This window comes from Lepidochelys kempii, chromosome 1, assembly GCF_965140285.1.
Source record: "Lepidochelys kempii isolate rLepKem1 chromosome 1, rLepKem1.hap1, whole genome shotgun sequence".
NCBI lineage: Eukaryota > Metazoa > Chordata > Testudines > Cheloniidae > Lepidochelys > Lepidochelys kempii.
In genome coordinates, this window is record NC_136380.1 from 281,740,824 (window position 1) to 281,768,708 (window position 27,885).

Sequence of the window (27,885 nt, forward strand, 5' to 3'; positions counted from 1 at the left end):
GAGCAGACCTGTCCTGGGAGCAGAGCAGCAGCAACCAGAGGCAGAGGGGCCAGAAAAGCAGCCCAGGGAGGTGGAGGCAGAGCAGCAGCCATGCTGAGGCAGAGTGGGGCTGGAGCTGTCCAGAGCCGGGTGTCATGAGCAGCTGAGGAGAGCAAGGGGGACCCTGGGCAGTGGGCCCAGCACAGGGAGACGCCTCAGCCAGGATGCTCTGCAGGCCAGACTCGGAGGGGGATTGGTAACCCCGACAGGGCGGGGGCAACGCTGGGAAGAAGGGCCCTGCCACCTAGAGCCTGAGAGCGTGTGGCCACCACCAGAGCAAGTATCTGACCCGCAGCATCCCTACAGCACAGCCGGGGCCTGAGAAGGAGGCCTGGGACTTACAAGGAACAGACTGAACTGCCCTGACATTCCAGAGACACTGTTTGTGATGTTCCCTGCCACAGAGCGGGGTGATGTGTTTCCTTTAACCTTTCCCATTTTTCCTTATTCTTTTTAAAATTAATTGTTGATTAAATAACTTGCATTTGCTTTAAATTGTATGTAATGATCAGTGGGTCAGAAAAGTGCCCAGTGCAGAGAGAGTACCCTGGAGTGGGGACACCCTAGCCCCTGTCCTAGGTGACCGCAGCAGGGTTGGGGGTCGAGCCCCCCAGGAATCCTGGGCCCAGTCTTGTTGGGGTTACGAGGACTCTGGCAGACTGGAGAGTGGAAGGGGAGTCCTCAAGGGCAGGGAGGTCACTGGGTAAAGAAAGTGGGAGCAAGGACTCAGATCCTTTCGCTAGCCCACTTCACCGGGGTAGTGCAGAAGCCAGGAAAGTTCCCCACAATAGCAGGACTATTCCCCTGCTTACACTAACATAAGAGATTATAACTTCTGGTTAATGTAAAGCTGCCCTTCTGCAATATTGTTATGCTGGGGTCAGTAGAGTAGAATCAGGATGCTGCAATCTAGCCCCATGCTAACCCAATTCGCCCTCGGTGAATATTTGCAAGAATTTTTAAATTATTTCCCTCGCTAATGCCTCTTTGGGTCATCTTCTGTGATGATTCCAATAAAGTTTACTTTAAGAATATTTAGGAAACAGCAAATTCTAAGCAAATATTGCAGAATACTGGCAGAAAATAGCTTTTGAAATCTAAGCAAAAGTATTCAACACTGGAAATCTGATTTTAAGAGTTATGCTCATCAACCAGAAATGTATCATGTGACTTGCATACCCAATCAAAACAGCTTGAATTTCAAATGGCAAATACTCACAACAAACTGCCCATGTATGAGCTACAAACCAAAAAATGTCCATGGCAACTATTCATAGAGTAATTTTGAGTAGTGCACAAATTTTAGGAAAATCATGTTTGTGTACAACTTGGGAACAAACAGATAAAATCCACTAGCCATTTGATTCTTTATGAATTATTCTATCAGTTCCAGTTACACTTCTTATAAATTATAACACAAAACTGTTTTAGTGACCTTACCTATAAATGAAAGGAGCTACTGTGGCAGTGTTTGGGTGACTATATTGCTGTTGTTGAGGAAGTTGGACGATGCCATTTCCTGTGACTTGTCCACTGCTTGCAGCCATTGAAACAGAAAGAGCTGCAGAAGAACCAGGGGTCAGAGTTGGGCTAGATTCCTTTCCTTCAGAAGAAGCAAGACTACAGGAAGTGGAGCCTCTCTCATTAGCTTGTGATTTCATTGTCGATTGAGACTGGTTGCCCTTTGTAGTCCTGAATTTTTCAGACTCTTTACTTCCTGCACAAACAGGTGATGCACTCTGCTTTGCTGTTGGTACCTTTGATCCAGGTTTTGGTATCCCACTAGAGGAGGGTATTAAACTTTCCTTCTTGGCTGCTGTAGTCTTGTTCCCCTTTGGGATCAAGCTTGCAATTTTTGAGCTCTTCTTTGTCGATGTTTCAGTGACCTGATCCTTCTCTTCCTTTACTGTTTTCTCAGTGCAAACTTTATTTTTGTCCCTGTTCTTTTCCTCTTTGTCCTTTGGCTGTAGCAAAGTCTTTTTATTGCTGAGATTTTTGCTTCCAGCTTTTGGAGGGGTTAGCTTAGGCGACGCTTTAGGACTGCTACTGGTGGAGCCACCACTATTTAGCCCACTGCTAAAGCCGTCCATTTCGCCACACTCCGAAAAGGTATCATCCTCTCTTCCGCTGTCATTGGGTCCTGAACTTGATGACAAGGGGGGTCTTAAAGCAGTCCTAGCATTAACCAGTTTGAACTTTTCCAGCATGGATTTCTGTCCAGATGAAGGGGGTTTTGCTCCTTCAGAAAGGGGTGGCTTGAGCCTGTCTGAAGATGGAGTTGGGGACGTGGCGGGACTAGGCTGCTTCACGGACAGCATGGTGGAGGTGGCAGTGTGTTTGACATTCATGGATTTGCTGCGCCAAGGCTTGCTGGCACTTGGAGAGGGTATGGCAGAGACCGGCTGCTGCCCAGTGCTGGTGGGATGCTGCACATTTCCATTCATGCCTGCAGATGGGTGAGGGCCTTTTGGTGAATCTGTTTTTAAAAAAAGAGTAAGAATCATATATCTTGCAATGACAGAATTATTTTTCTTCCCCCTGCTCTAAAATGATATTCTGATTAGTTATGCCTTTAAAAGCACAGATACAACTGAGATTTCAAAGACGGACAGAAAATGCAGTTTATATTAAACTTGGTTTATACACAGAAGGCTACAGTTAAGTATATGGTTTGCAAAACGATAATGTTTTTGCTTCTCTGTCATGTTGTTTTAGAGTGTCCATCTCTCAGAGCTGAGGAGAACATGGAGGCACCATGTAACTTTCACTTCTGAAACTTTTTTCAGAGTAACAGCCGTGTTAGTCTGTATTCGCAAAAAGAAAAGGAGTACTTGTGGCACCTTAGAGACTAACCAATTTATTTGAGCATGAGCTTTCGTGAGCTACAGCTCACTTCATCGGATGCATACCGTGGAAACTGCAGCAGACTTTATATACACACAGAGAATATGAAACAATACCTCCTCCCACCCCACTGTCCTGCTGGTAATAGCTTATCTAAAGTGATCATCAAGTTGGGCCATTTCCAGCACAAATCCAGGTTTTCTCACCCTCCACCCCCCCACACAAATTCACTCTCCTGCTGGTGATAGCCCATCCAAAGTGACAACTCTCTACACAATGTGCATGATAATCAAGTTGGGCCATTTCCTGCACAAATCCAGGTTCTCTCACCCCCTCACCCCCCTCCCAAAAACCACACACACAAACTCACTATCCTGCTGGTAATAGCTCATCCAAAGTGACCATTCTCCCTACAATGTGCATGATAATTAAGGTGGGCCATTTCCAGCACAACCCACCCCCATACACACACAAACTCACTCTCCTGCTGGTAATAGCTCATCCAAACTGACCACTGGTAATAGCTCATCCAAACTGACCACTCTCCAAGTTTAAATCCAAGTTAAACCAGAAGATGTTCTGGTTTAACTTGGATTTAAACTTGGAGAGTGGTCAGTTTGGATGAGCTATTACCAGCAGGAGAGTGAGTTTGTGTGTGTATGGGGGTGGGGGGGTGAGAAAACCTGGATTTGTGCTGGAAATGGCCCACCTTGATTATCATGCACATTGTAGGGAGAGTGGTCACTTTGGATGAGCTATTACCAGCAGGATAGTGAGTTTGTGTGTGTGGTTTTTGGGAGGGGGGTGAGGGGGTGAGAGAACCTGGATTTGTGCAGGAAATGGCCCAACTTGATTATCATGCACATTGTGTAAAAAGTTGTCACTTTGGATGGGCTATCACCAGCAGGAGAGTGAATTTGTGTGGGGGGGTGGAGGGTGAGAAAACCTGGATTTGTGCTGGAAATGGCCCAACTGGATGATCACTTTAGATAAGCTATTACCAGCAGGACAGTGGGGTGGGAGGAGGTATTGTTTCATATTCTCTGTGTGTATATAAAGTCTGCTGCAGTTTCCATGGTATGCATCCGATGAAGTGAGCTGTAGCTCACGAAAGCTCATGCTCAAATAAATTGGTTAGTCTCTAAGGTGCCACAAGTACTCCTTTACTTCTGAAACTAAAGCTCTTAATAATTAAAAGATTATAATCGTATCTTAATATTAGATCAAGAAAGCATTCTGATCAGAAGATGTCAGATGCCTGATGTGTCGAAAGAATAGTAAATATGGCAGGCGACCAGCTTGGCTTAACGGTGAAATCCTTGCGGATCTTAAACATAAAAAAGAAGCTTACAAGAAGTGGAAGATTGGACAACTGACCAGGGAAGAGTATAAAAATATTGCTCGGGCATGTAGGAATGAAATCAGGAGGGCCAAATCACACCTGGAGCTGCAGCTAGCAAGAGATGTTAAGAGTAACAAGAAGGGTTTCCTCAGGTATGTTGGCAACAAGAAGAAAGCCAAGGAAAGTGTGGGCCCCTTACTGAATGAGGGAGGCAACCTAGTGACAGAGGATGTGGAAAAAGCTAATGTACTCAATGCTTTTTTTGCCTCTGTCTTCACTAACAAGGTCAGCTCCCAGACTGCTGCGCTGGGCATCACAGCATGGGGAGTAGATGGCCAGCCCTCTGTGGAGAAAGAGGTGGTTAGGGACTATTTAGAAAAGCTGGACGTGCACAAGTCCATGGGGCCGGACGCGTTGCATCTGAGAGTGCTAAAGGAATTGGCGACTGTGATTGCAGAGCCATTGGCCATTATCTTTGAAAACTCGTGGCGAACGGGGGAAGTCCCCGATGACTGGAAAAAGGCTAATGTAGTGCCAATCTTTAAAAAAGGGAAGAAGGAGGATCCTGGGAACTACAGGCCAGTCAGCCTCACCTCAGTCCCTGGAAAGATCATGGAGCAGATCCTCAAGGAATCAATCCTGAAGCACTTACACGAGAGGAAAGTGATCAGGAACAGTCAGCATAGATTCACCAAGGGAAGGTCATGCCTGACTAATCTAATCGCCTTCTATGATGAGATTATTGGTTCTGTGGATGAAGGGAAAGCAGTGGATGTATTGTTTCTTGACTTTAGCAAAGCTTTTGACACGGTCTCCCACAGTATTCTTGTCAGCAAGTTAAAGAAGTATGGGCTGGATGAATGCACTATAAGGTGGGTAGAAAGTTGGCTAGATTGTCGGGCTCAATGGGTAGTGATCAATGGCTCCATGTCTAGTTGGCAGCCGGTATCAAGTGGAGTGCCCCAAGGGTCGGTCCTGGGGCCTGTTCTGTTCAATATCTTCATAAATGATCTGGAGGATGGTGTGGATTGCACTCTCAGAAATTTGCGGATGATAGTAAACTGGGAGGAGTGGTAGATACGCTGGAGGGCAGGGATAGGATACAGAGGGACCTAGACAAATTGGAGGATTGGGTCAAAAGAAATCTGATGAGGTTCAACAAGGATAAGTGCAGGGTCCTGCACTTAGGATGGAAGAACCCAATGCACCGCTACAGACTAGGGACCGAATGGCTAGGCAGTAGTTCTGCAGAAAAGGACCTAGGGGTGACAGTGGACGAGAAGCTGGATATGAGTCAACAGTGTGCCCTTGTTGCCAAGAAGGCCAATGGCATTTTGGGATGTATAAGTAGAGGCATAGCCAGCAGATCGAGGGACGTGATCGTTCCCCTCTATTCGACATTGGTGAGGCTTCATCTGGAGTACTGTGTCCAGTTTTGGGCCCCGCACTACAAGAAGGATGTGGATAAATTGGAGAGAGTCCAGCAAAGGGCAACAAAAATGATTAGGGGTCTGGAACACATGACTTATGAGGAGAGGCTGAGGGAACTGTGATTGTTTAGTCTGCAGAAGAGAAGAATGAGGGGGGATTTGATAGCTGCTTTCAACTACCTGAAAGGGGGTTCCAAAGAGTATGGTTCTAGACTATTCTCAGTGGTAGAAGAGGACAGGACAAGGAGTAATGGTCTCAAGTTGCAGTGGGGGAGGTTTAGGTTGGATATTAGGAAAAACTTTTTCACTAGGAGGGTGGTGAAACACTGGAATGTGTTACGTAGGGATTCAATTGGGGATTGGTCCAGATGTGAGCAGGGGGTTGGACTAGATGACCTCCTGAGGTCCCTTCCAACCCTGATATTCTATGACTCTATGTCCCAGATGTCAGTAAATTAGCGAACATCTCCAATCACAGAATTGAGACGCTGAAAGGGAAAAAGATGGATTTTGAAAGATAACAAAAGTAAAGATTTTCCTTTCTGGTTTTTGAGAAATACAACACTTACGTTGAAAAACCTATACTAGAGATAGTGGTCTGGGAAATATTGTTTCTGTTCCTACAAGCAAAAAATGTCTAGCACATATACCAACACGTCTCTGGGCCACTGCCCTGAAATGTCTAATTTAATTCTACCTTTTGGGCACCATATTTCTTTGCTAAGACTGATGACAGAGGTTTGATTACAGTGCATTTTCCAGGACAGGAGAAAATATATCAGAAAGTTTCACTGTTGACAGTACTTGATAGCAGTTGCTAGTTCTGCAACAGCACAACACTGACAGTTATTTAGGATCTGATTCTTATTTACTTTAATGGCTAGATCCACAAAGGGGATTTAAGTTTAGTGTTGCAATACCTAACTTCAAGCACGCTGCTGCACAGTGGAATCCGCAGCCCTATGATAGACACCCAGACTCCCTCCTATACAATGCACGGGGAGAGTTAGATGCCTAAGAACAGAATTCACAAAAGCCAGCAAGGTGAGCAGAGAACTGCCTAAGCTAGCCAATAGGAAATGCCAAGGAGAGGGGTGTGGCCCAAGCTCCACCCTTCAAAGAGATTTAGGCACTTATTTCCAGGCTGGAGGGAAGCGCCTCCCTCCACCCAGAATTCAGAGCCTTGAACTCTCTCTTGGAGTTAGGCACCGAAATCAATTCAACCCTTTTTTGCCAAAAACAAGGAGGGGAATCAGTGGCCTTATACTCTGTAGCCCAGTGGATTCACCTAGGAAGTGGGAGACCCGGTTTCAAGGCTCTACTCTGACTCAGGAGGAGTTGAATTTGGGTGTCTCCCAGGCTGGGTGTGTGCACTAACACCCAGGCAATAGAATTTTCTAGGGTGGGGGCTCTCTCAGTCTTTCCTGTTGAAGCTGTTAGAGTCTATAAACAGGTTTCAGAGTAACAGCCGTGTTAGTCTGTATTCGCAAAAAGAAAAGGAGTACTTGTGGCCCCTTAGAGACTAACCAATTTATTTGAGCATAAAGCTTTCATGAGCTACAGCTCACTTCATCGGATGCATAAATACGACAGGCGCAGAGGCTGGGTTCTGACTCTCACATCCCAAGGGAGTGCCCTACCCACTGTGCAACAGGGTCAGTCTCACTCTCTTTCTGGCCCAATGGATTATTTATTTACTCACAGTGAAACAGCTTCAAAAGGAGAGATACGGAGACTCACCCCAGAGTACCCCCTAGCTCAGTGGGTTTCCGACGTCCTGGGGAAGTGCTCTTACCACTGGGCTATAAGGTAGAAGACAGCTTCAGCCTGGGTCCCAATCTGGTTGACATACTCTAATGTGACCTGAGTCCTACCAGATTGGATCCCACAGGCAAGGTAGGGGATGCCTAGTTTGTTAATCTTGCTGAGGGTTAGGTGTGAACAAGGCACTGGATATCAGGATTCTAGCAACTGTGTGCATACCCATCAGCAGAAACTGAGGATTTCTCTACGTGAGCATTTAGTTCTCGGCAAATTGAGGTGTGTATCTTTTCCACGCTAGCCTGCCTAGTGCTCACTGAAATGGGACTAAATCAGAACACATTAATGAATGTTAATGTGCATCAGCAGGGTCCACATGGACATTTAGTCCAAGGCAGGTTGATTTGGGATAGATTCATGCATGCCCCAAATTTACCATGAACAAATTGTTTATGTAGACACACCCTCCTATGTCTAGGGAATGTGGGCACATGCTGGGTTAGGCGGCAGCTGAACAGGGCTTTTGAGGATCTCAATTTGGGATTTAGGTCCCAAAGTATGAGGTAGACCACTAAATCCTTTTATAGATTAGTCCTAAAACCCATTTGCAGTGCCAGAGCAGGACAAAGGGGCTTTAGTATAAATGAGAATCAGGCCCTCTGTGTAATAATCAATACAGTTGAACATATTTTAAACACTAACCATATTTTCCAACAAACAGCCTGCCTTCTTAAGCAAAACAGACTGATGTATGAAAAACACATGCATTGGGAATGAGCTCTTTTAAATTAAGCCCACATTGCTAAGTGTGGGGGCCTGAGTAGTTGAGTGCTACTTGCTGGTTAACATTACTCTGTGGCATCAGAGAAACAAAGTGTTAATGGTGATTAAACCCATTGAAACCACCAAGTATGTCTCTCAATTATTGTGCATAATTGTATTAGCTCAGATGATGTTTCAAGTTAGTGTATTTTGTATTGTTGCACAGAATACCAGGAGGGCTACTGAAAGGATGCTTAGACGTGTCCATATTATTCAGTGTCAATTTCAGAGTGGCAGATACTTCTGAGGCACGACTACAAAATGTCCACTTGAAATACTATTCATGTGTTACCAAAACTGCACTTAAAGCTTTATGTAGAAACGTGAGCCCAAGGTCCAAGAATCTAAATATTATAGTTAGTGAGAAAGGACACTAGCAGCATTTCTCCTTTGAGTGTTAAACCAGGGCTATTTACAATTCTGTTTCTTGCACTATAAGTTCTATAGCTCAAAGATTGCTTTCATTGTTAAATGAAAGCAGGTTACCAGCTCATAAGAGGGAGTAGAGGCTTGTAAGTATCCTGGGAGAGGTGCCCTAATTTTTCTTCAACAAAAACAAAATACAGCAGTATTGACCCACACTGCACTTGTATCATAACAATAGGCACCATAGATGCACAAAATCTGTTTCTTCCTAACATAAATACAGTATTAGTTAAGGTCAAGAATCCAGATCCTAGTGATGCCATCTATCAGGCTATCTCTATCTTAAACAGATGCTCTATCTTATTTTTTCTAACACCTGTCACGATAATATGCAGGCCCTGCCCAGATGAATTAGCTCTGCATGCCTATGCCCACAGTGGACTTCACAGAAGATTCTGCTCTTTATCCTTCCCGAGTTCCAGGAAACTCTGTAGGATTTAGTTACTGTGAGAAAACTTTAGCAAATAGATGGAGTCTACAGTGGTCTTTAAAATAGGTCAGAGTTTATCTCATTCTAATCTCTTCTGGTAGCTTATCCCATAAATACACCCCCAAAACTGGGAATGCTTTGAGACAGATCCTAGCCTTTTAGTGGCATGAAGTAGCCTTCAAGCAGGGCCTACTGTGGTACTCCTGTAGAGCCACCTCCTTCCCAGCCACCAGTGCAGAGGTTGCGGTTGGGCCGCTATTATTTTCTGGTGAGCCCCAGCTGCTGGAGCAGAGCCTAGGGGCTGTGGATTGCTGGTGTCGATTATAGCAAGGTTTAGGCTTCTTTAATTATTCCAGGGACCAGTCTAGTGGCTGATGGCCCAGGATGGGAGGTGAGCAAAGACTCCTTTGCACTCACATCTGGACATGCACTGAGTACTCCTTGATTACACGTGAGGATTGTGGCCTTTATTCCCAGTTTTCATGCGCTTCATTGTTAAAAAGTGTTAAAAGTATATGCAGACTATGTATAACAATATATGACTCCACTATGTTCTGGTGTGTTAACTCTGATATTCTGATATTCTGGTATCTGGTATCTGGTAACTGGTACCAGTTTTAACTTGTGTTCATTTACTTACAAAAAGTATTGATTTAAAAAAAACCCACAAAACAAAACCTCCCTTACCATATCTCCTTTGGAGTAATATTAAGCTTGTGTAATGAAGAGACAGTAGTAAACAAAGTAAAAATTACTTTTTGGCATTTCCTCAATAGCTTGTTGTGTTGTACACACAGCAAGTACCCACAGGCGCCTTCAAGTCACTGCTTCATAACACATATATCACAAATTGTAATCAGCGCCAGATACGTTACAGATGCACTCAGAGCTTTAATTTGGTTCTTAATCTTTAATTTAAATCACACCCTTAATGTTCCTTAAAGAGAGTTGTTTGTGTGCCCAAGTGTATTATCAGTAGTGCATCGTACAATTAATAAAGTGGAATAAAAGGATTTGTTTCCTGATACTGAATGACCTTGTCTCCCAACTAAATGCATTCCTTCAACCTGCAGATCTGTTAGTGTGCTGAGCACATTCAGTTCAACTCAGCTATTTATTACATGACATCTGTCCCCACCTTGTGGTAATTTTGATACAGAGTGAATCCAAACAACATATATCTGAGTATTTAATTTTTACATTTTAGTTTTACATCTTAAATCTGTAGGTTACCAGCTTAAAGAGTGAAGAGAGGTTTTGATTATTATGGCAGGACACTAACTTTTCTTCTTCAATAACAACAACATAAATCAATATTTCCAGCATGTTGATTCAAGCTGCATATATGTAGGCTTGGCAGAATTTGATTTTTTAAAAATAATTTTGACGGAGTGTATCCATGTTTATTTTTAAGCTTTTTTTCAATTTTTATCTATTTAAATTTTCACAGTTGAGTGAAATTATGGGTAGGGTCACCAGATGACCCGATTTTATAGGGACAGTCCCGATTATTGAGTCTTTTTCTTACATAGGCTTCTATTACCCCCCACCCCTTTCCCGATTTTTCACATTTGCTGTCTGGTCGCCCTAATCATGGGGGGGACAAGCAATAATTATTTAATGACAATATATGTGGAGATTCAAAAAGTTAAAGCTTTAAAACAAAAATTGTCAACATAACACATACAAATATACTAAGTAAATACCCTTAAATCAAACTTTAATAAGTTCTCAAGCAGCATTTGTCATTCATTGCCTGTCCATAATGCCCTTCATTTTCCGTTTTCACTGATTTTTATTGCAAAAGTCCCAGGTTTTACATAAGCTATTATTTGTGGGTGGTGGTTGTTTTTTTTTTCTTTACCGATTTGCACCACAGTCCTGGACCACTCAAGTACATGAAAATACCGATTATGTGAAGAAAATCAGATACGTTACATTAGGTAGCTGTATTTATGTTAATAATAAATTTGTCTGAGTGTAAATACAAGGCTTTCTGTTCAAGCAAGCAATGTAATGGAAGATATACGTACACACTCACGTGCATGCATGTGCACACACATTGTTAATGTGCAGTCCATGAAATAAACCATTGAACTGCTTTCACTTTCAGTTTTCTTACTTCTTGCTATTTGTTGGGTTTGTATTTTTATTTATTTATTTATTTTTGGTGCTCCAGTCCCCCAGTGTTAACCACAATATTTACGCAGAAAATTGTGAAATTAATTTATTGTACTGATTTTCACCTGCTTCTATTTTTTTTATAATACTGATAAATTCCTGGGAAATTTTAAACAAAATAAAAATTGAAACCTTTTTGTCAATTTCTATTTTCATCAATGGAAAATATGTTTTTGTCAGTTTGTGCATGTATGGCAAAATCAACATTTACTGACATTTAACAAACAAAGATCAAATCCTTCCAAGCCTGTACATATATCATGGCAATTGGCATCAGAGATACATGAAATAAGATATTCTGTTTTCTTGTAACACATATACCGTATTAAAGTCCAGAATCCAGATACTACAGACAAACGTAAAAATCCTTATGTAATTTACGTTATACTTTGTCAGGCAAACTATCTCCATCTTAAACAGATGCTGTATATCTGTATACCAGTAGTCCATCTTTATGGATAATGAAGTGGAATAAAAGGTTTTGTTTCCTGATACTGACTAATATATTTGTGTATTTAATTTTTAAATTTTATTTTTATGTTTACATCTTAAACTTGTTGTCAGGGTTCCCTCCCCACTCTGAACTCTAGGGTACAGATGTGGGGACCTGCATGAAAGACCCCCTAAGCTTAATCATAGAATCATAGAATATCAGGGTTGGAAGGGACCCCAGAAGGTCATCTAGTCCAACCCCCTGCTCAAAGCAGGACCAATTCCCAGTTAAATCATCCCAGCCAGGGCTTTGTCAAGCCTGACCTTAAAAACCTCTAAGGAAGGAGATTCTACCACCTCCCTAGGTAACGCATTCCAGTGTTTCACCACCCTCTTAGTGAAAAAGTTTTTCCTAATATCCAATCTAAACCTCCCCCACTGCAACTTGAGACCATTACTCCTCATTCTGTCATCTGCTACCATTGAGAACAGTCTAGAGCCATCCTCTTTGGAACCCCCTTTCAGGTAGTTGAAAGCAGCTATCAAATCCCCCCTCATTCTTCTCTTCTGCAGGCTAAACAATCCCAGCTCCCTCAGCCTTATTTCTACCAGCTTAGGTTAAAACTTCCCCAAGGCACAAATTCTTTGCCCTTGGATGGTACGCTGCCACCACAAAGTGATTTAACAAAGAATCAGGGAAAGGACCACTTGGAGTTCCTATTCCCCCAAAATATCCCCCCAAGCCCTTACACCTCCTTTCCTGGGGAGGCTTGAGAATAATATCCTAACCAATTGGTTACAAAGTGATCACAGACCCAAACCCCTGGGTCTTAGGACAATAGAGAAATCAGTCAGGTTCTTAAAAGGATTTTATTTAAAAAGAAGTTAAAAATCACCTCTGTAAAATCAGGATAGAAAATAACTTTATGGGTAACAAAAGATTCAAAAACACAGCAGAACTTTCTCTAGGCTTAGTTTCAAAGTTACAAAAAAACAGGAATAAACCTCCCTCCAGCAAAGGAAAAATTCACAAGCAGAACAAAAGATAATCTAACACACCTTGCTTGGCTTTTACTTACAATTTTTGTAATATGAGAGACTTTTAGGATGGTTTATAGGAGAAGGAGTTTTCTGACCTGATGCTTCTCTGCTTCCCAAGAGAACACACAAAAACAAAGCCTTCCCCACCCCACCCCACCCCACCCACCACCTCCCCCGGCCAGATTTGAAAGTATCTTCTTTCCCCATTGGTCCCTTTGGTCAGGTTCCAACCAGGTTATTTGAGCTTCTTAACCCCTTACAGGTAAGGAGGAATTCTAGGCTACCCTTAGCTGTATGGTTATGACACTTGTAAATCACCAACTCATACAGAAGTTTGCATATACAATCCAGCACAAACGACAGTTCAGTTGTTGCCTATATATATGCTAATCAGAAACAGACACCCACACAACGTTCTTCTTCCACTTACCTGCTCAGATTTTTCCTGCTATGAGAACAATGATTATATGGTTGTGTAAAGGGGCACATGACAAGGATATATGTACATAAGCATATGTTACTGGATCAGGAGCATACACCAAGAAGAATGCTCTGACCCCCTAAGCATCATCTTACAGTGCCTTTTTTTTTTTTTTTTTTGCTTTTGAGAGAGTTGGATTGGCATAGTGAACTGCCATCCTGCACTACCTCTCCTGGATGCAGACTTTCTGACAGTAGCCAATGTCAGATTTTCCCTAAGGCGCGTAACAAAATAATGGACATAAAATGAAACCAGGACAAACATATAGGCCTAATAATACCAATATAATAGAATCTCTCATGTAACATTTCCAGACCAAAGCCCCAGTTGTAGCTTAGCTAGGGCTTGTGAAATGTACAGGTATAGACATTTTCCCCACAAGCCCACAGAATGGCTGGGGAGCCAGTCTGTGAAGGCTATTTCATCCCCTGGCTGAAATAGCTCTGTTCATCTTTAACATGTGTCTGCTGTAGGGCAGTACATTGCCCCATAAAAGGACTTCATACCACATAGAGGTGCATACTTCTGCACAATCCCAGTCGTCCTTTATGTGGTACAGCCATACCTGTTCTCCTGCCTTCATGGAGGTGAGGCACTGGATTTGCCCCTAAGTGCATGGCCAATTTGTCAGAGTTGTACAGAATAAAAGCAGGGTGGAAATGTAATTTTGAGCGATGCAATGATGGTTCCAAAGATGCAATCTCACAATGCATTTATGTATTTTGAGGGGAGGGAGGGTTAGTATCAAGTAGCTTTAGAACTATTTTGCTATGTTTAAAGGGTGAGTGACTACACATAAGAACAAAGGAAACTTTAAAAGGGAGTCTGATGTGACAGGGGTTTTTACAAGGTGTGTTTACTCAGTACAATTAGAGTGCTCCGTAACAGTCAATATACGAGAAGGGGGATAAGTTGTTGGTTTTTTTGTTTTTTTAAAGTTTAGCAAATGTCTTGCATATGAGTGATCCCAATCAATTCAATAGGAGTTGTGTGAAGGTTAGAAAGCAGCTTAGACTAGCCAATAGATTGTTGACAATGAAAATATGAGATCATAACCAAACAATTTCAAAGCAGTTTGCCCACCCCACATGCTTATTGATTCTTGGGAAAACCTCCACAGGAGAGCTACATATGCATGCCCCAAAGATAGGCAAAACTATTTTATATTACAAACATTCATTGCCAGAAGTTCAGCATTTATCTTTATTAGGCTTTTTTTTTAACTATTAAGTGGGGTTATAGTCATATGACTCCGTTTCACTACAGTGAAAATATTTCAGTTTAAGCTCCATGCAACAAAAATAATTTAGGGGCAATAGTCAAATTCTAAAAGTCTTTTTTTCAGCACGTTGTGGTGAGAACATTAATCAGAACATTTGTTCTTTCCTACTCTTAACTGACAACATTTATCTTTCCAATTCACGCAATGTTATGCTTTAGAACAGTGATTCTCAAACTGTGGTAACCTGTAATATTGGTGGTAAGTGGGCGCAGTCAGGTTGTATGAGATTTAGTTTAAAGTATACTACCACTGACTGAAATTCTGAAGGTGGTACACCGAATACAGTCTGAGAATCACTGCAACAAGTCTATATTTGGGATAAATGTGTATTGTTGCAGGGCTGTTCTTCCTAAAAAGTGTGAATTTAAGTTAAATTACTTCATTCTTGTTATTTCAAAATGAAAGAATTATTTCTATTATTTTCTTTTTTATTTATTCTTTCAGAAGCAGACACTCCATTAAGACGGATACTCTGACTAAAATCCCTCCAAAGGATATAGCATCCAGGGGAGGGAAGAAGGAAAAAGATCAGCTGACTTAGCCCATATGAGCCAACTCACTGCAATCCTCTAGCATTGTCGTGTTTAGATTTTTGATATGTGTTATGTACTCAGGGTCGACATGTCCTAATCAAAGCTATCATAAAGTAAACTCTAACTCGGGCAGAATGACTTTGTGGGTGAAACTCTGGCTCTACTGAAGTCAATGGCAAAACTCCCATTGGCTTCAACAGGGTCAGAATTTCGCCTCATGTGAATTCTTCCTTACGGGATACACCCCTACTTATTTATAAGTTACAAATGAACCTCAAAAAGGGTCCAAGAACTGTCAAGGTGTGTGTAAAGGTTTGGGCCAGATCTGAGTTTGGGTCCATTCTTGGTTGCATTGGAGCAGGATTGGGCACTTGAATCTGTAAATTTATGTCCATCCCTGATAGTAACTCAATTGGAAACCATGTTAATTATACAGTAACTGAAGTTTCAATTAATACCAATTCCTGATAACATGTGTCAATGTGTGTAAACTGTGTAAATAACCCTGTGTAATGTATTCAAACTCATACAGCATATATTGAGTCATGCTGAAGAGAACTATGCACTACTAGTGGTCTGAGCACAGGCCTGACAGCCCGCAGCTCCTGAGTTCTGATGCCTCCTCACACAATCACTTCCTTGTGCAAGCAATTTAACTTCTCTGCCTCAGCTTACTTATCTGTAATATATTCATATTTACCATACAGGAAGATTATCAGAATGGTCACTTAATATTATGAAAGCACTATACACTGGTATTACTCGGGCTGCTAGCATTAATTTGTCTCATTGTAGTGCCCATGGCAAAGACCATACATTAAAAATAGAGCTTTCAGTTCCCTGTGCTGTGCTGTGCTGCTGTGGAAAAACAACTTTTCAAGTTACTTTAGTAGCAAGTGCTAAATATTATTATTTAGTAGTAGTAGTACTAGTAGAAAGAAAGTTTGTTTCATACATATTTTCTATACATTCATGCCAGACAGGTTCTTAGATATAAAAATGTTTCTATTTAAACTGGTCACAGAAACATTAAACAATATACACATCACAATAATTAACTTTAAAACCAGTTTGGTGCAGTTTTTTTCTCTTTAGGCAAAGGAACTGATATGGTGGATTCTGATACACTTTTCTGTTTGTCCTTTTAGGATCCTAGATGAAATATTTTACTATCCCAGCACTCACTATAGTTGTTTTTCCTCATTAACGTCTGCTTTCATATATATGTCTGTAAAATAAACTTGATTTGTCTTATGTTTTCATATAAAATCAATGTATTCAGATCTTTGCTGCTGTTATTTGAAGTAAGAAAAAAGAGCAGAGACAGAAAATTTAAAATATAGTACTCGGTATTTATGCAACATTACATTTTCTATATCCTGTAAAATGAATCGAATGATTATATACAAACAAAGCAGCCCTTATTCTCTTTCAAGTGATGACTTCACTAAAAATCTCATCAAGGTTCTTATTCTGTGCAGGAAAGAAATGGGAAAGTAAAGAAATCCATCACAGAAAAAGCCACATAAATGTGCATTGCAAGGCAAGCCTTAGCAGTCCAAAGACAGTTTGCAAGCAATGAGCTGAGACAAACTAGCATCTACAACTATGGAAAAAAGTTTCCCACCTTTAATCATTCATTCCTCCATATGCTGTTGTTTCAACTGCAAACTTATGTCAAAATTATGTTTCATTTCTAAAACCTAAACTATTGTACATACCTTCATTCAAGCAGCCACACCTCCTACTTCATAAGTCCACTATAGTATTTGTGAACTATATATTGACTGCTCAGTACATATCCTGTACGCTTTATGGATGTAATCTGCATGTCTTGCCATAAGCAAGCTGATGATAAAATAAAATCAACTACAGAGCTATCCAAAATACTTGTCCCTAATAGTAAAAATAATGAAATAACTATCGAAAGGATGGATTTATATCTTCAGATGCTGCTAGGGGCAAAGCATGTTCATCAGAATTTTGCAGAAAAAATCTGGATAGTTGCCTGTTGCTTAGATGAAGAACATTCACTGCATATTTGTTCCTCCCACAGACCCCAAGGATGCAAATGGGTATTATGCATATTGTATCATTTTCGACTATATTCTAACCCAGAGATATGAATAGAATGCCGTTCATTACACAGAGAAGAAAGGGGCCTGGAGTAGTTACACAACTCAGAATACTGAATTTTCAGATTCTTCTTGTTGCAATAAAGAATAAAGAGGGACATTTTCTAGAAAAACTGCTCCATATGCCGGGGAGGAGATCAAGAAGTGATGGGGATGAAGAGGAGAACATAAGCAATTAAATCAGTAGATAGAATAGCAGCTTGTAATTAAAGATGAAGCAAAATATGAAACTTGAATCCTAACCCCTTCAAATTTTTCAGAAAATGGGTTTAAACTTCAATCTCCAGGTCCGAACTCACCTCTCAGTTTATGGTTCTGGTCTGGTTATGCAACCCAAAGATTTTGGTTCTAAATCCCACACAAACTGCTGACTCCGCAGAGCATCTGATCCAAAGCACACTGAAGTCAATGGGATTTGGATCAGGCTCAGTATTTCCCCCATGAAACATCAAGTCACCTTTTATTTCACAGCGAATCTCATGAGATTTTCACCAATGAGGGTAAAAATATTGCAATAACTGTTCACAAGATTTCAGTGCTGACTAGTCCAAACCCACATTTTAGCCCTGATTCAGCTATGAACCTGAACCTAATCTCAACACCACCTTCCTGGCCCATCTTTAATTATCATTTTTGTGTTACACATGGGATTGTTTCTTTTCTGCTTTCAGACTTTGTGTGTTGTCTATAAACAGTTACTGGTGGCTTTTCAGCACTTACCTTTTTCATTGCCATTTGCATATTGTGGAGGCTTGTTTTTGTCAATGCTGTTAAAGCTCTGACTTCTCCGATTTAAATTAGAAGCTCCCTGGACCTTGGTACTGCTGCCTGCAGCTGGCACCCTTGAGGGCCCTGGAAGCCTAGAATAGTATAATCAGAAATTACTTTGTTGTACAAGATGCAAAGACATCAAACACACACTTTGTCAAGTATCAGACCAAAGTATGGAACCAGTAAAATGAATAACAATGATTTCACATAATGACAAAGAATGACAGGAATCAAGTTAGTTAGATTCAGCAGGATCAATGAAAATAACAGTTAATCCTAACACACACAAAAGGGAAAAAGATGTTTTATAGCATCACAGGGAACAAGGATGCTTTGCATTTGCCATTAACATTGCTAAAACAGATTCACCCACATATATTATTACAGTGTAATATTTTATTTAAATATATCACAAGTCTGTTTTCTGGAGTAAATACGGTAAAATTGACTAGAGAACATAACAATAAAATATTTTGAAGAAATACCCCAAATTTTCTAAATCTGGTAAATACTCTAGTTAATTGCATTTATAGCACAATAACTAGACTTTTACTAAGCCACTTCACTCAAATACATGTTGAATAGCTATTGGCTTGTAGCTCTAACTATATTTCAAATTGGTCTGTATATTTATCTCAAATGCAGAATGTTGAAAATAAATATGCTAAGGTAGATATTGCAGATGTATGTATACCCTATGGAAGAATATAATGCAGACTATGCAGTTCATTTGTTACTATTTGCTGCCACCATCTGAGCCTTACTGTGTAGTAGTGTTATGAAAAAATTAGGAGCCATTGTCTGTAGTATGTATAAACGATCATTGTATTTTGCTTGATTCAATTCTCTGACATAAGATTATTTAATACAAGTCTGCTTCAAATTTCCTCCATCACCACTGCAAATATACCCCCCCCTTTTTTATACAACACATAATAAAATACTGAGATCATCAACAGACTTTTGCAATAGGGATATAATACCCATATTCTGTTACTGATGGACTATGCAAATGTGATGAGTAATTTCAAAGACTTTGCTAACAACAGCGTGAATTATTGTAGAGTTCTCAAATGATACTAGTGTCATCATATGATGCATCATGAAAGGGCAATAGCGGGAGAGAGGAAAGAAATTAAAGGACTCCAAAATGTTAGATTTTTATAAATGTTTCGCTTAACACATTGGTACATCAAAAATGTTGAAATCATTTTAGTTTCATTAGATAACACATATAAAGAGCCCCACATTCTGTTACATTACTGATTTAAGCCTCAGAGAGCTAATCCATTCATTATTTTTATGGCTCATTCTGGCTGCCAGCCTGCCCCACTAGTCTCTGTGCTGAGACCAGAGCAGACTGTCTCTACAGCTGTATGCATTCTAACCTTTAGCATGACCCATGAATTCTAGTGATCTTCTGTTCCCTGAAGAATGCACTAAAACAAACTTAAAAATCCATTTGCTCTTTCTCATTACCCTAATTTGACAGGCAGTCAGAGCCCTGAGATCGTTTGTCAAAGGTAATGAGAAAAAAAAAGCAATGAGAAGTCATGTGCAACACTGGAAATTCATCTGTTCTATTAAAATGTAAAGTACTTAAGTGTATATTTTACATGCCAGAATCCTCGAACTTGCAGCCGTAAGCACATTATACATGAGGTAACTTGCTCTACATACTTTCCAATTTACTTCATTTACGGTCATTAATTGAACTCAGTTTACAAATTGCCCTTGCAGAATCATTTTAAGCAACCAAGGAAATGCAAAGTAGGAAGTAACAGATAAGGGACAAGTCACATACCTCTGATCAGGGCCTTGGCAACACTGTCATAGATTTAAAGTATTAGACAATAAAAACTGTTAGCCTACACATGCTGAATGGTGGACAAGACAGTAGTGTCAGTAGTAAATGAGACTGAAGACCTATGATCACAGGTATAAAGCAACTACACGCTGGTATGGCTCATTGCAAGCTATCACCAGTCACTCAGATTGTATTAGTGCACCACATTATGAAATGCAAGCTTTATTGTGGATTACATTATTTATAGTTCATTGTTCTCAGCAATGAACTGTACAGCAAACAGTGTGATTAATAAAGACATTGCTTATCATAAACACAAACTTACAACAGCAAGAGGGACTTGAATTCTTTTCTTCTAAAAATCTGTTTGTGGATTTTAGTGCTCATGAAAGTGAAAGATTAGTAGCACTGGCAAGAGCAGACAACAGGACAGGCAGGGAAAGTGTGAGCTTCTGCACACAGCTCTGTCAAGTACACTTCAAGCTTTAGCTGAGGCCCTTTGTGTCTCCAAATCCAAGTATCTCATGAAGAGGGGCTTTACCTGTGCTATTCCAGGGACAGTAGACACAGTCCGTAACTGTTTGTCTGCTACATCTTTGCTCCTCTGCTCCTGACATCCAGGAATTTAGGGTTGCCAACCCCCCTAGATTGTCCTGGGGTCTCCAGGAACTAAAGATTAATCTTTAATTATAGACTATGTCATGTGCTGAGACCTCCAGGAATACATCCCACCAAAATAGACAACCCTCCATGAACGAGACTTGTGTGATGATTTTGGATGTGGACACAGGAGCTTTGGATGGATTTCCAAATTCATTTTCACTTGTGACTCAAGTAAGAAGTTGAGTCAAAAGCTTTACTAAATCCCTAAGCCTTCTAACCCCTCAAATCTGATATTTTACATGCAGGATACAAAGATGCAGGACATATAACAATCAGAAATATGGCTAATGGTATTGTACAAATTTGCTTTTGCCAGTCAGGTGCAAGGCTTTCCCATGACAAAGCTCGGTGGTACAAAATTTGCATGATTACACATTGCAATGTTTACTTATGTCCAAAGAATAAAATACCAATGGGCACTGACTCAGTTGAGTATCACTAATAAGCAATAAATGAGAGATATTAACTGACCTAGAAGTCTTTTTTTGACTGGTTGCAATTCCACTGTGATTAGACTGAGTTGCATATCTGGCTCTCAGACTGTATGAGAAGAAACAGAGAAATTGAATTAAAAAGAATTTTTGAACACATATAGAAAGCACACACTTACCAGCAAACTATGAGTTAATGTAATGCAAGCTGAACATGTACAGAAAACCCAAATTAATCAGCAAAGAATGAATTAATGTGCAGGATATGAGTAATGCAATGTACAGATTATGAAATAATGGACGGCACCGTAATTTGCCTCACTTAGAAAAACGTATTAACGTTTAGATATAGACAGTTTGGGGAAAAATTCAGAATGCCCAAGTTTCAGCACTGGTAGTGTAATCTGCAGCTTCAAAATTTGTGTTTGTGTTTTTGCGTCTTCAAAAAGAACTGCAGGCAAATATGTAAGTACTTTTGCCTCCAGCTACCTGATCTGTATCTGCAATTAGGTAGCTAGAGGAGAACAAATATTCCAATTTGCAGCTACATACCCAGTGTGGACACAAAATGCAGATATAAATTGAACCCACCAAAGGAAAGGCAACTGAAGAAGTGGGTTTTTTACCCACAAAAGTTTATGCCCAAATAAATTTGTTAGTCTTTAAGGTGCCACTGGACTCCTTGTTTTTGTGGACACAGACTAACATGGCTACCCTTCTGATACTTGACACCAAAGGAAAGATACCCTGCTGATAAATGTAGCCATATAGAAGCGTCCACTGATGTTTTCTGTCATTATCACTCAAGCTAATTGTAACAAAGTGCATTGCTCAGACAGATGCTTTAATAGGCGACTCCTGCTATTTATTTAGGTTTCCTGTCACATTCCATAAGGAGTCGCATCTTAGCCTCTTTCAGCATGCAGAGGGCATTTCTGCAATACAAGACATGTCCGTGCTAGGGGGTTACTACAACAGAACCCTGTTGGAAGGCCAGACATGTGTCCCATCAAGCAGGAGACGCCTGGTGCTGAATCTCTGTTGCCTTACGGCCAGTTTATGCCACTCCCTAGTGAAGTGTGGCTCTATACGACCGGGTCTCCCAGCAATTTGCATGAGGGGTTTGTCTGACGCATGGCTATGGGGAGGAGCTGCAGCCGATATACTCTAGCTATTATGGCTGATACAATGTAGAGCAGCCGTCAGGTCTTAGAGCCCCAGATCATGGGGAGGCACAAAGGTGATTTTAATCATAGGTCAGGTGAAATGGGAAATCAGAGCCTTAGGGCTTTTGAGGATGTGGGAGGAAACCAAGTAAAATGCAAGCTCCATTTTGATTGGTTTGGCATAAACCCAGCAACTCCCACACTTTATATTTTTAAATCACTGCAGTAATAGCAGCAGCAGCAGCCACCACCTCTGGTCCTCAGGCCCTGTATAATAGGCTAGCACTATTTGCCAGAAACACCTATCCCTGCTAGGAGGTATTGATTCTGGTAGGAAAAAGTTAAGTGGTTTCTGCTGATGCACTAAGTTAGGCAGCGTATTGGTCTCGCTGAATATAGTGACTGAAAATAGTGAATACAGTGTAACAGTGACAGCTCAGCATGATGATCCCTTCATTTGACCTGCTAGGATGACAAAGAGGTGGGTGGGAGACCTTTTCCAACTGTGAGATATTAAGGCAGAGAATTATTCTTAAATATTCAGCCGCTAGTAAAAACAAGATACTTTGGTTCCCTTTGAGCTTCAAGTGCCCAGACTGTTATTGAGATAGTGGGAACCGAACTTTGTGTTTATTGTTGCTAATTTCCGTGTTAATAAATACAACCCCAGTAAGGGATCACAGTATGGCCTCTAAAAATATGAACTGTGTCTGCAGGTTGGAAACGGCCCCTGCTCACACACGGTTTGAAAGATATAAGAGTATACGAGTCCTAACACTGGGGTGTGGAACCACCCAAAGAGACAGCAGTGCCACGGCCCTTTGGAATAGACAGGTTGTATAACCTCAGAACAGTGACAATTCATGGTTTGAAATGACAGCATCTCCTCTGGGATTTAAAATAGTAATTAGCCCATGTTCTATATATATGGGCGCACACACATTCCATACTATTTTATATCTTCTATTACAGTATTGTATTATTTTATCATCTATCGCAATTTCACAATAACATGCTGGGCACTTGAAGCCCAAAAGCAACTGCAACTTCTCCTTTTTACTTCAGAGGCTGAATATTTAAGACTAATTCTCTGCCTTAATAGCTCACCCTTTGAGGTCTCCCACACACCTGGCAGGTCACATGACGGCATCATAATGCTGAAGTGTCACTTTTACACTGTTGGGAAGGCACACTAATAGAAATTAGTGAAAATTATGATGTGTTACAAAATTCTGGAGAGTAACTCCTGAGTGTAAGACAAAATGATGTAAGTACAATTAACACAGACAGTGATTTTTAAAGCAAAGTGAATAGGATGCATCTCAGGCACTGCCTGAAAGCTGTGAATGCCATGTACAGCGATACTCTACGGTAGCTTTTTGACCTAGAAGAACAATAATTTTCCAAGGCAGCTGAAAAGATCAGACAACTATGACTTCTCCGTGTTCTTGAGGTGTTGGTGTGCCAGTCTGCAGGTACAGAGGGTGTCGTTTCCATTAAATGAAGACAAAATGCAGAGGGATATTCAACTGAAAATGCTTGCTAGCGAAGTATCTCTCTGTTTCCATCTAACCCCTTCCAAGTTCAGGGAGCTTCTGTCTTGAGACTGCTTTCAAATCTCCAAAGTCTATTAAAAAGCATTTCAGTCCCTCTTCTTCTGAAAACTGAATTCATTTTCCAAAGATATGTAAAATAAGTGTGGGGGGAGGAGGAAGAGAGAAAAAGGCTGTAACCAGTAAATACAATGGGTTCATCAAGTCCCTAATTACTTTTGGTTTATATCTCTTGGTTAGCAGTAGACGATGATGGACCGATTAGCTTCTTGCACAGCTACCTTTTCCAAAACTGCTTGCCCCATACTGACAAATGTGACCATAGGCGCTGGAACTACAGGTGTTGGGCGTGCTGCACGCCTTGAAGTAGGAATAACAACCCAAATACATCACATTCAGCACCCCCACTTTAAAAATTGCTCCAGAACCACTGGATGTGACCTTCAACACATCAAAAGTCTAGCATTCTTCCAAGAATTATACTACCTTTTAAAAAGAAAATATTGCCAATACTGCCGATTGCCTATAGACATAATTTAGCAGTCAGAAAAAAAATGAAGTTTTGCAACACATACAGTGCAGGCTCACGCTCATATTTGAATGTATTATTATGTGTTAGTCTAAAGTGCATTGAAACTTGGGGTTGTAACTGCTGCTTATCTAAGATAATTATAAGATGCCATTAAGTTCCTTACTGGTACCTGATAGCTGAAACCATAGGGGCTTTCAACCAAAATACAGGCACATGTCACAGCCAAAAAAGAATGCACATCAGGCCAGTCAGGTATATGAACTATGTGGGAGGAGGGGTTTCACTGGGTATTGCAGTATTTGTAGTAGAGAAGTGTGTGTGTATGTGTGTGTGTGAGTGAGAAAGAAAGAAAGAAAGAAAGAAAGAAAGAAAGAAAGAAAGAAAGAAAGAAAGAAAGAAAGAAAGAAAGAAAGAAAGAAAGAAAGAAAGAAAGAAAGAAAGAAAGAAAGAAAACAGCATTGGGAACGTGGTCCCAAGAAAAGCAAATGACTTGTCCATAGTTGAAAGTTAACGTGGATTAAGGTAGAGTGTAAATTTAAAGCACAGTAGCTGTTCCTGACCACGCTCTTATTCCAGAACAAGAGTGCCTTATTCCTGTTTAGCTCCTACACATGGAAACAGCTCTATTTGTACACAAGCGCTCGAAGAGGGATCTTGTGGGCTAAGTGCTGACTGGAAAAGGGGCTCGGAACTGTGAGTAAAAACACAGCCTCTTGTTTGATTCCTGCTATGTTCCAGGAAACAGGACATTGTACACACTTTGTAAATAGACAAGGGCTGCATCAAAAAACTACCTGACTCCATCATTAACTTTTCCTCCTAACTGGAACGACCCACAAGACCCTGCATTTTTGGCTAACTGCTCCCATCAAAACTGGTTGTAACAGTTACAAAAATGGCCCAGTCAATGCAGCCTAACAGACAGGCACAGGACCAAGCAGGGCCACCGGGGGGGAAGGGGCAGGGGGGAGTGGGGCAATTTGCCCCAGGCCCCCATGAGAATATAGTATTCTACAGTATTCCAACTTTTTTTTTTTTTATGGAAGGGCCAGTAGCATAGCCAGGTGGAGCAAGCAGGGGGGAACCATCACAAAAAAGGCACCACCTCCTGCTTTTACTCACCCGGTGGTGCTTTTACGGAGGGGGCGGCGCGCCGGGTCTTGAGCGGCGGGTCCTTTAGTGCCGCCGAAGACCCAGAGTGAGTGAAGGACCCGCCGCCAAAATGCCGCCGAAGACGGGTGAGTAAAAATTTAAAAGGCGCTTAATTAATTAAAGGGCCCCCAAAATTGCTTTGCCCCGGCCCCCTGAATCCTCTGGGCGGCCCTCGGACCGAGGGCAGCCGTGCTGCATTGCATCATTAGGAAATTCCTGTTTGAAAAAGGCAAGAAAGAGTCTGATCCAAAGCCCTTTGAAATCAGCTGGATTCTTTCCATTGACTTCAGTGGACTTTGGATCAGCCGTAACATTTTTTTTTTCTCTTGCAACTTAAGGACGCATAGACTGCTAACCTAGTCGCAACAATCCCAATGAAATGGTAAAACTGGCTCGTTTCTGTTGTTGATCTTTAGGCCCGAGAGGGTGCAAACAATGAAAGAAAACTGAATAGGTCAGCTGCAAGCAGGGCTATGGGCTTTAGAAACTGCTCCTAGCAGGTGCATGAAAACCCTCAAAAGTTTCCATAAGTAACAATGTTAAAGATTCTTCGATGCCTGTTCACCAAAGGCTGGTTAATTCAGAGAACGAGGGGGGATCAGAATTTTAATTTTACCAGAGCAAACTGGGAAAGAATGAGGAAAGTGTAATGAACTCATCAGTTCAAATGACCATCTGTGAAGAGTGAGGGTGAAGGGCAGACAATGAATTAATGGCAGACTTTGGAGTCAACTGCAGGGAAATCAGTCTGCTTACTCCCTTGCCTGCAGACAAACAGCATAAGAACATTAATGGCTGAGTGGTACAGGAAGGAAGGAATGAGAAGGAGGAAGCGCCATGAAATTGTATACAGCACAGAAAACTGAGGGATAGAGCTCATCGGAAGCTGGATACACAGCATGAGTCAAATTGACAGTACTTTAAACCCCAGCTTCAATGGAAACCCATGTAATGACTCCCTATATCCTTTGCTATTTATTAAAAACAGAGTCTTTCTAGCAGCTGTTACTATATAGTGTGATGGTAGTGTGCCAATCCATCTGTAATGTATAGGATGTCCTGTAGGTTGTAATTCTGAAAATATCAGCCATGTGATTTGTTAAAATTGCTGGACACTTTAATTCTGGTTAGAGAGAGAAAAAAATCAAGAACAAAACAAAAGCAAAAAGCAAACAAAAACAGAAATAAAAGGTTTTCTTATGTGATCAAAATCATTTTACCCTACTGAGTACCTGAATTTGACATGACAAGGTACAGTCATACCACGTTGGTGGGGTGAGTACGCACTACAGCCGGATGGGAATTTTCTGTCAAAATGATATTCAGGTAGGTTTTTTTTTTTTTTCTTTTCACAAAATCAAAAAAAATTCTGCCAGAAAATTTCGATTTTCCCTAAGCTTCCTGGCGCCTCAGCAGCCTGCCTGGAAGGGAGCTAGCAACCTGGGGTTTCAAACTTCATGATTTCCTGTGCTCCCAAGTTCCCCACTAGGCACGCTGCCAAGAGCCAGGGCTCCTCACTTCCCCACCTACCTCAGGCATTTTTTGCTTCCCTCTAATTTTTTCTCCACATTGACTTCCTTCTTTCAAAACAGAGTGACTTCAGATATACATAGATCATTCAAAGTAGGGACTGTGCCTTTGTATATGTTTGTACAGCACAATGGGGCCTTAATACTGATTGGGGCCTGTGAGCACTACCACAAAGTAAATGTTTAATAACAATTAAATGAAATGAGAACCCTTAAAGACATAAGAAAGGATGTCAATAAAATAATGAAAAGAAAAAAATTACTAAAAACTGCAAACCAACAATAACTTAGCAATTTTAGTTAAATTGGTATATAAGTACTTTTAGGTACCTCAAACACCTTTTTTTAAAAAATAATATTTTTTCCACACAAAGCACCCAATTAAATAACAATGTGCTCTGTCAGACTGGGATTGCAGCCATACAGCAATATGTATATATACATACATATACACATTCACCTCTGATTGACTCTGTCTTAGTTCCACTAAGGACCCAGTAACAGAATGAGTCTATCTCAGAGTACCTATGTTAATTCTAGTCTTAAAGTTGCAAAAGAAGCAGATGTATAATGAATCTTTCGTACCAGATGGCAGGGAGCTACATAGCATTTAGTTCTTGCTCCCTCTTATTTCTATCTGACTTCTTTTGGATCCTTTGATACCATTCTGGATAAAACAAATTGGTTTGCAGATGCTAAAATAAGATTGAGGTTTTTAGGGCCCCAATTCCTCAAAACAGTTAAACATGCTCCTAAAACCATCCCTATTCAGCAAATGTGTAAGTGTTTTGTTGTATGAGGATGGACTGGTGAATTGGTGCCTAAAATGAGTCATACCATAAAAAGAAATTAATAAAACTCCTATCATAATTTTTGGCATGTTCTCATGTTGCAGAGTGTTTTTATTAAGCAGGACAAAACACAGACCACTATATAAGCTATCTTTCTAAACAGCTTGTCTATCTCTTATAAATGTGGTATATCTCATACTTAAGTATATTAAACATTCATGTTTTTAATTTCTATCTTAATCTCTTTTGCCTGGGCACTAATTGATAAAAACAACAACATGTAATTCTTTGATGCTGGAAGTAGGATTTTT

At 40.8% G+C, this 27,885-nt stretch overlaps 1 protein-coding gene and 1 long non-coding RNA gene across 11 annotated transcripts in view; one reads left to right on the top strand and one right to left on the bottom strand.

The window, feature by feature from the left end:
- Positions 1–16,022, top strand: part of LOC140905080 (uncharacterized) — a 38,468-nt gene extending 22,446 nt beyond the window's left edge. The window contains exon 3 of the long non-coding RNA XR_012156738.1: positions 14,956–16,022. This is a non-coding gene — a long non-coding RNA (uncharacterized LOC140905080). The remainder of the gene's footprint in view (positions 1–14,955) is intronic.
- Positions 1–27,885, bottom strand: part of NAV3 (neuron navigator 3) — an 846,806-nt gene that overhangs the window by 231,301 nt on the left and 587,620 nt on the right. For 9 of the 10 annotated variants that reach the window (XM_078851118.1, XM_078851116.1, XM_073327696.2 and 6 more), the window contains 3 exons: positions 20,892–20,960; positions 17,900–18,039; positions 1,480–2,515 (listed from right to left, as the gene is read on the bottom strand). In XM_078851118.1, the coding sequence (XP_078707244.1) occupies positions 1,480–2,515; positions 17,900–18,039; positions 20,892–20,960 (1,245 nt within the window). The remainder of the gene's footprint in view (positions 1–1,479; positions 2,516–17,899; positions 18,040–20,891; positions 20,961–27,885) is intronic. The other variant, XM_078851117.1, reaches the window with a different exon arrangement.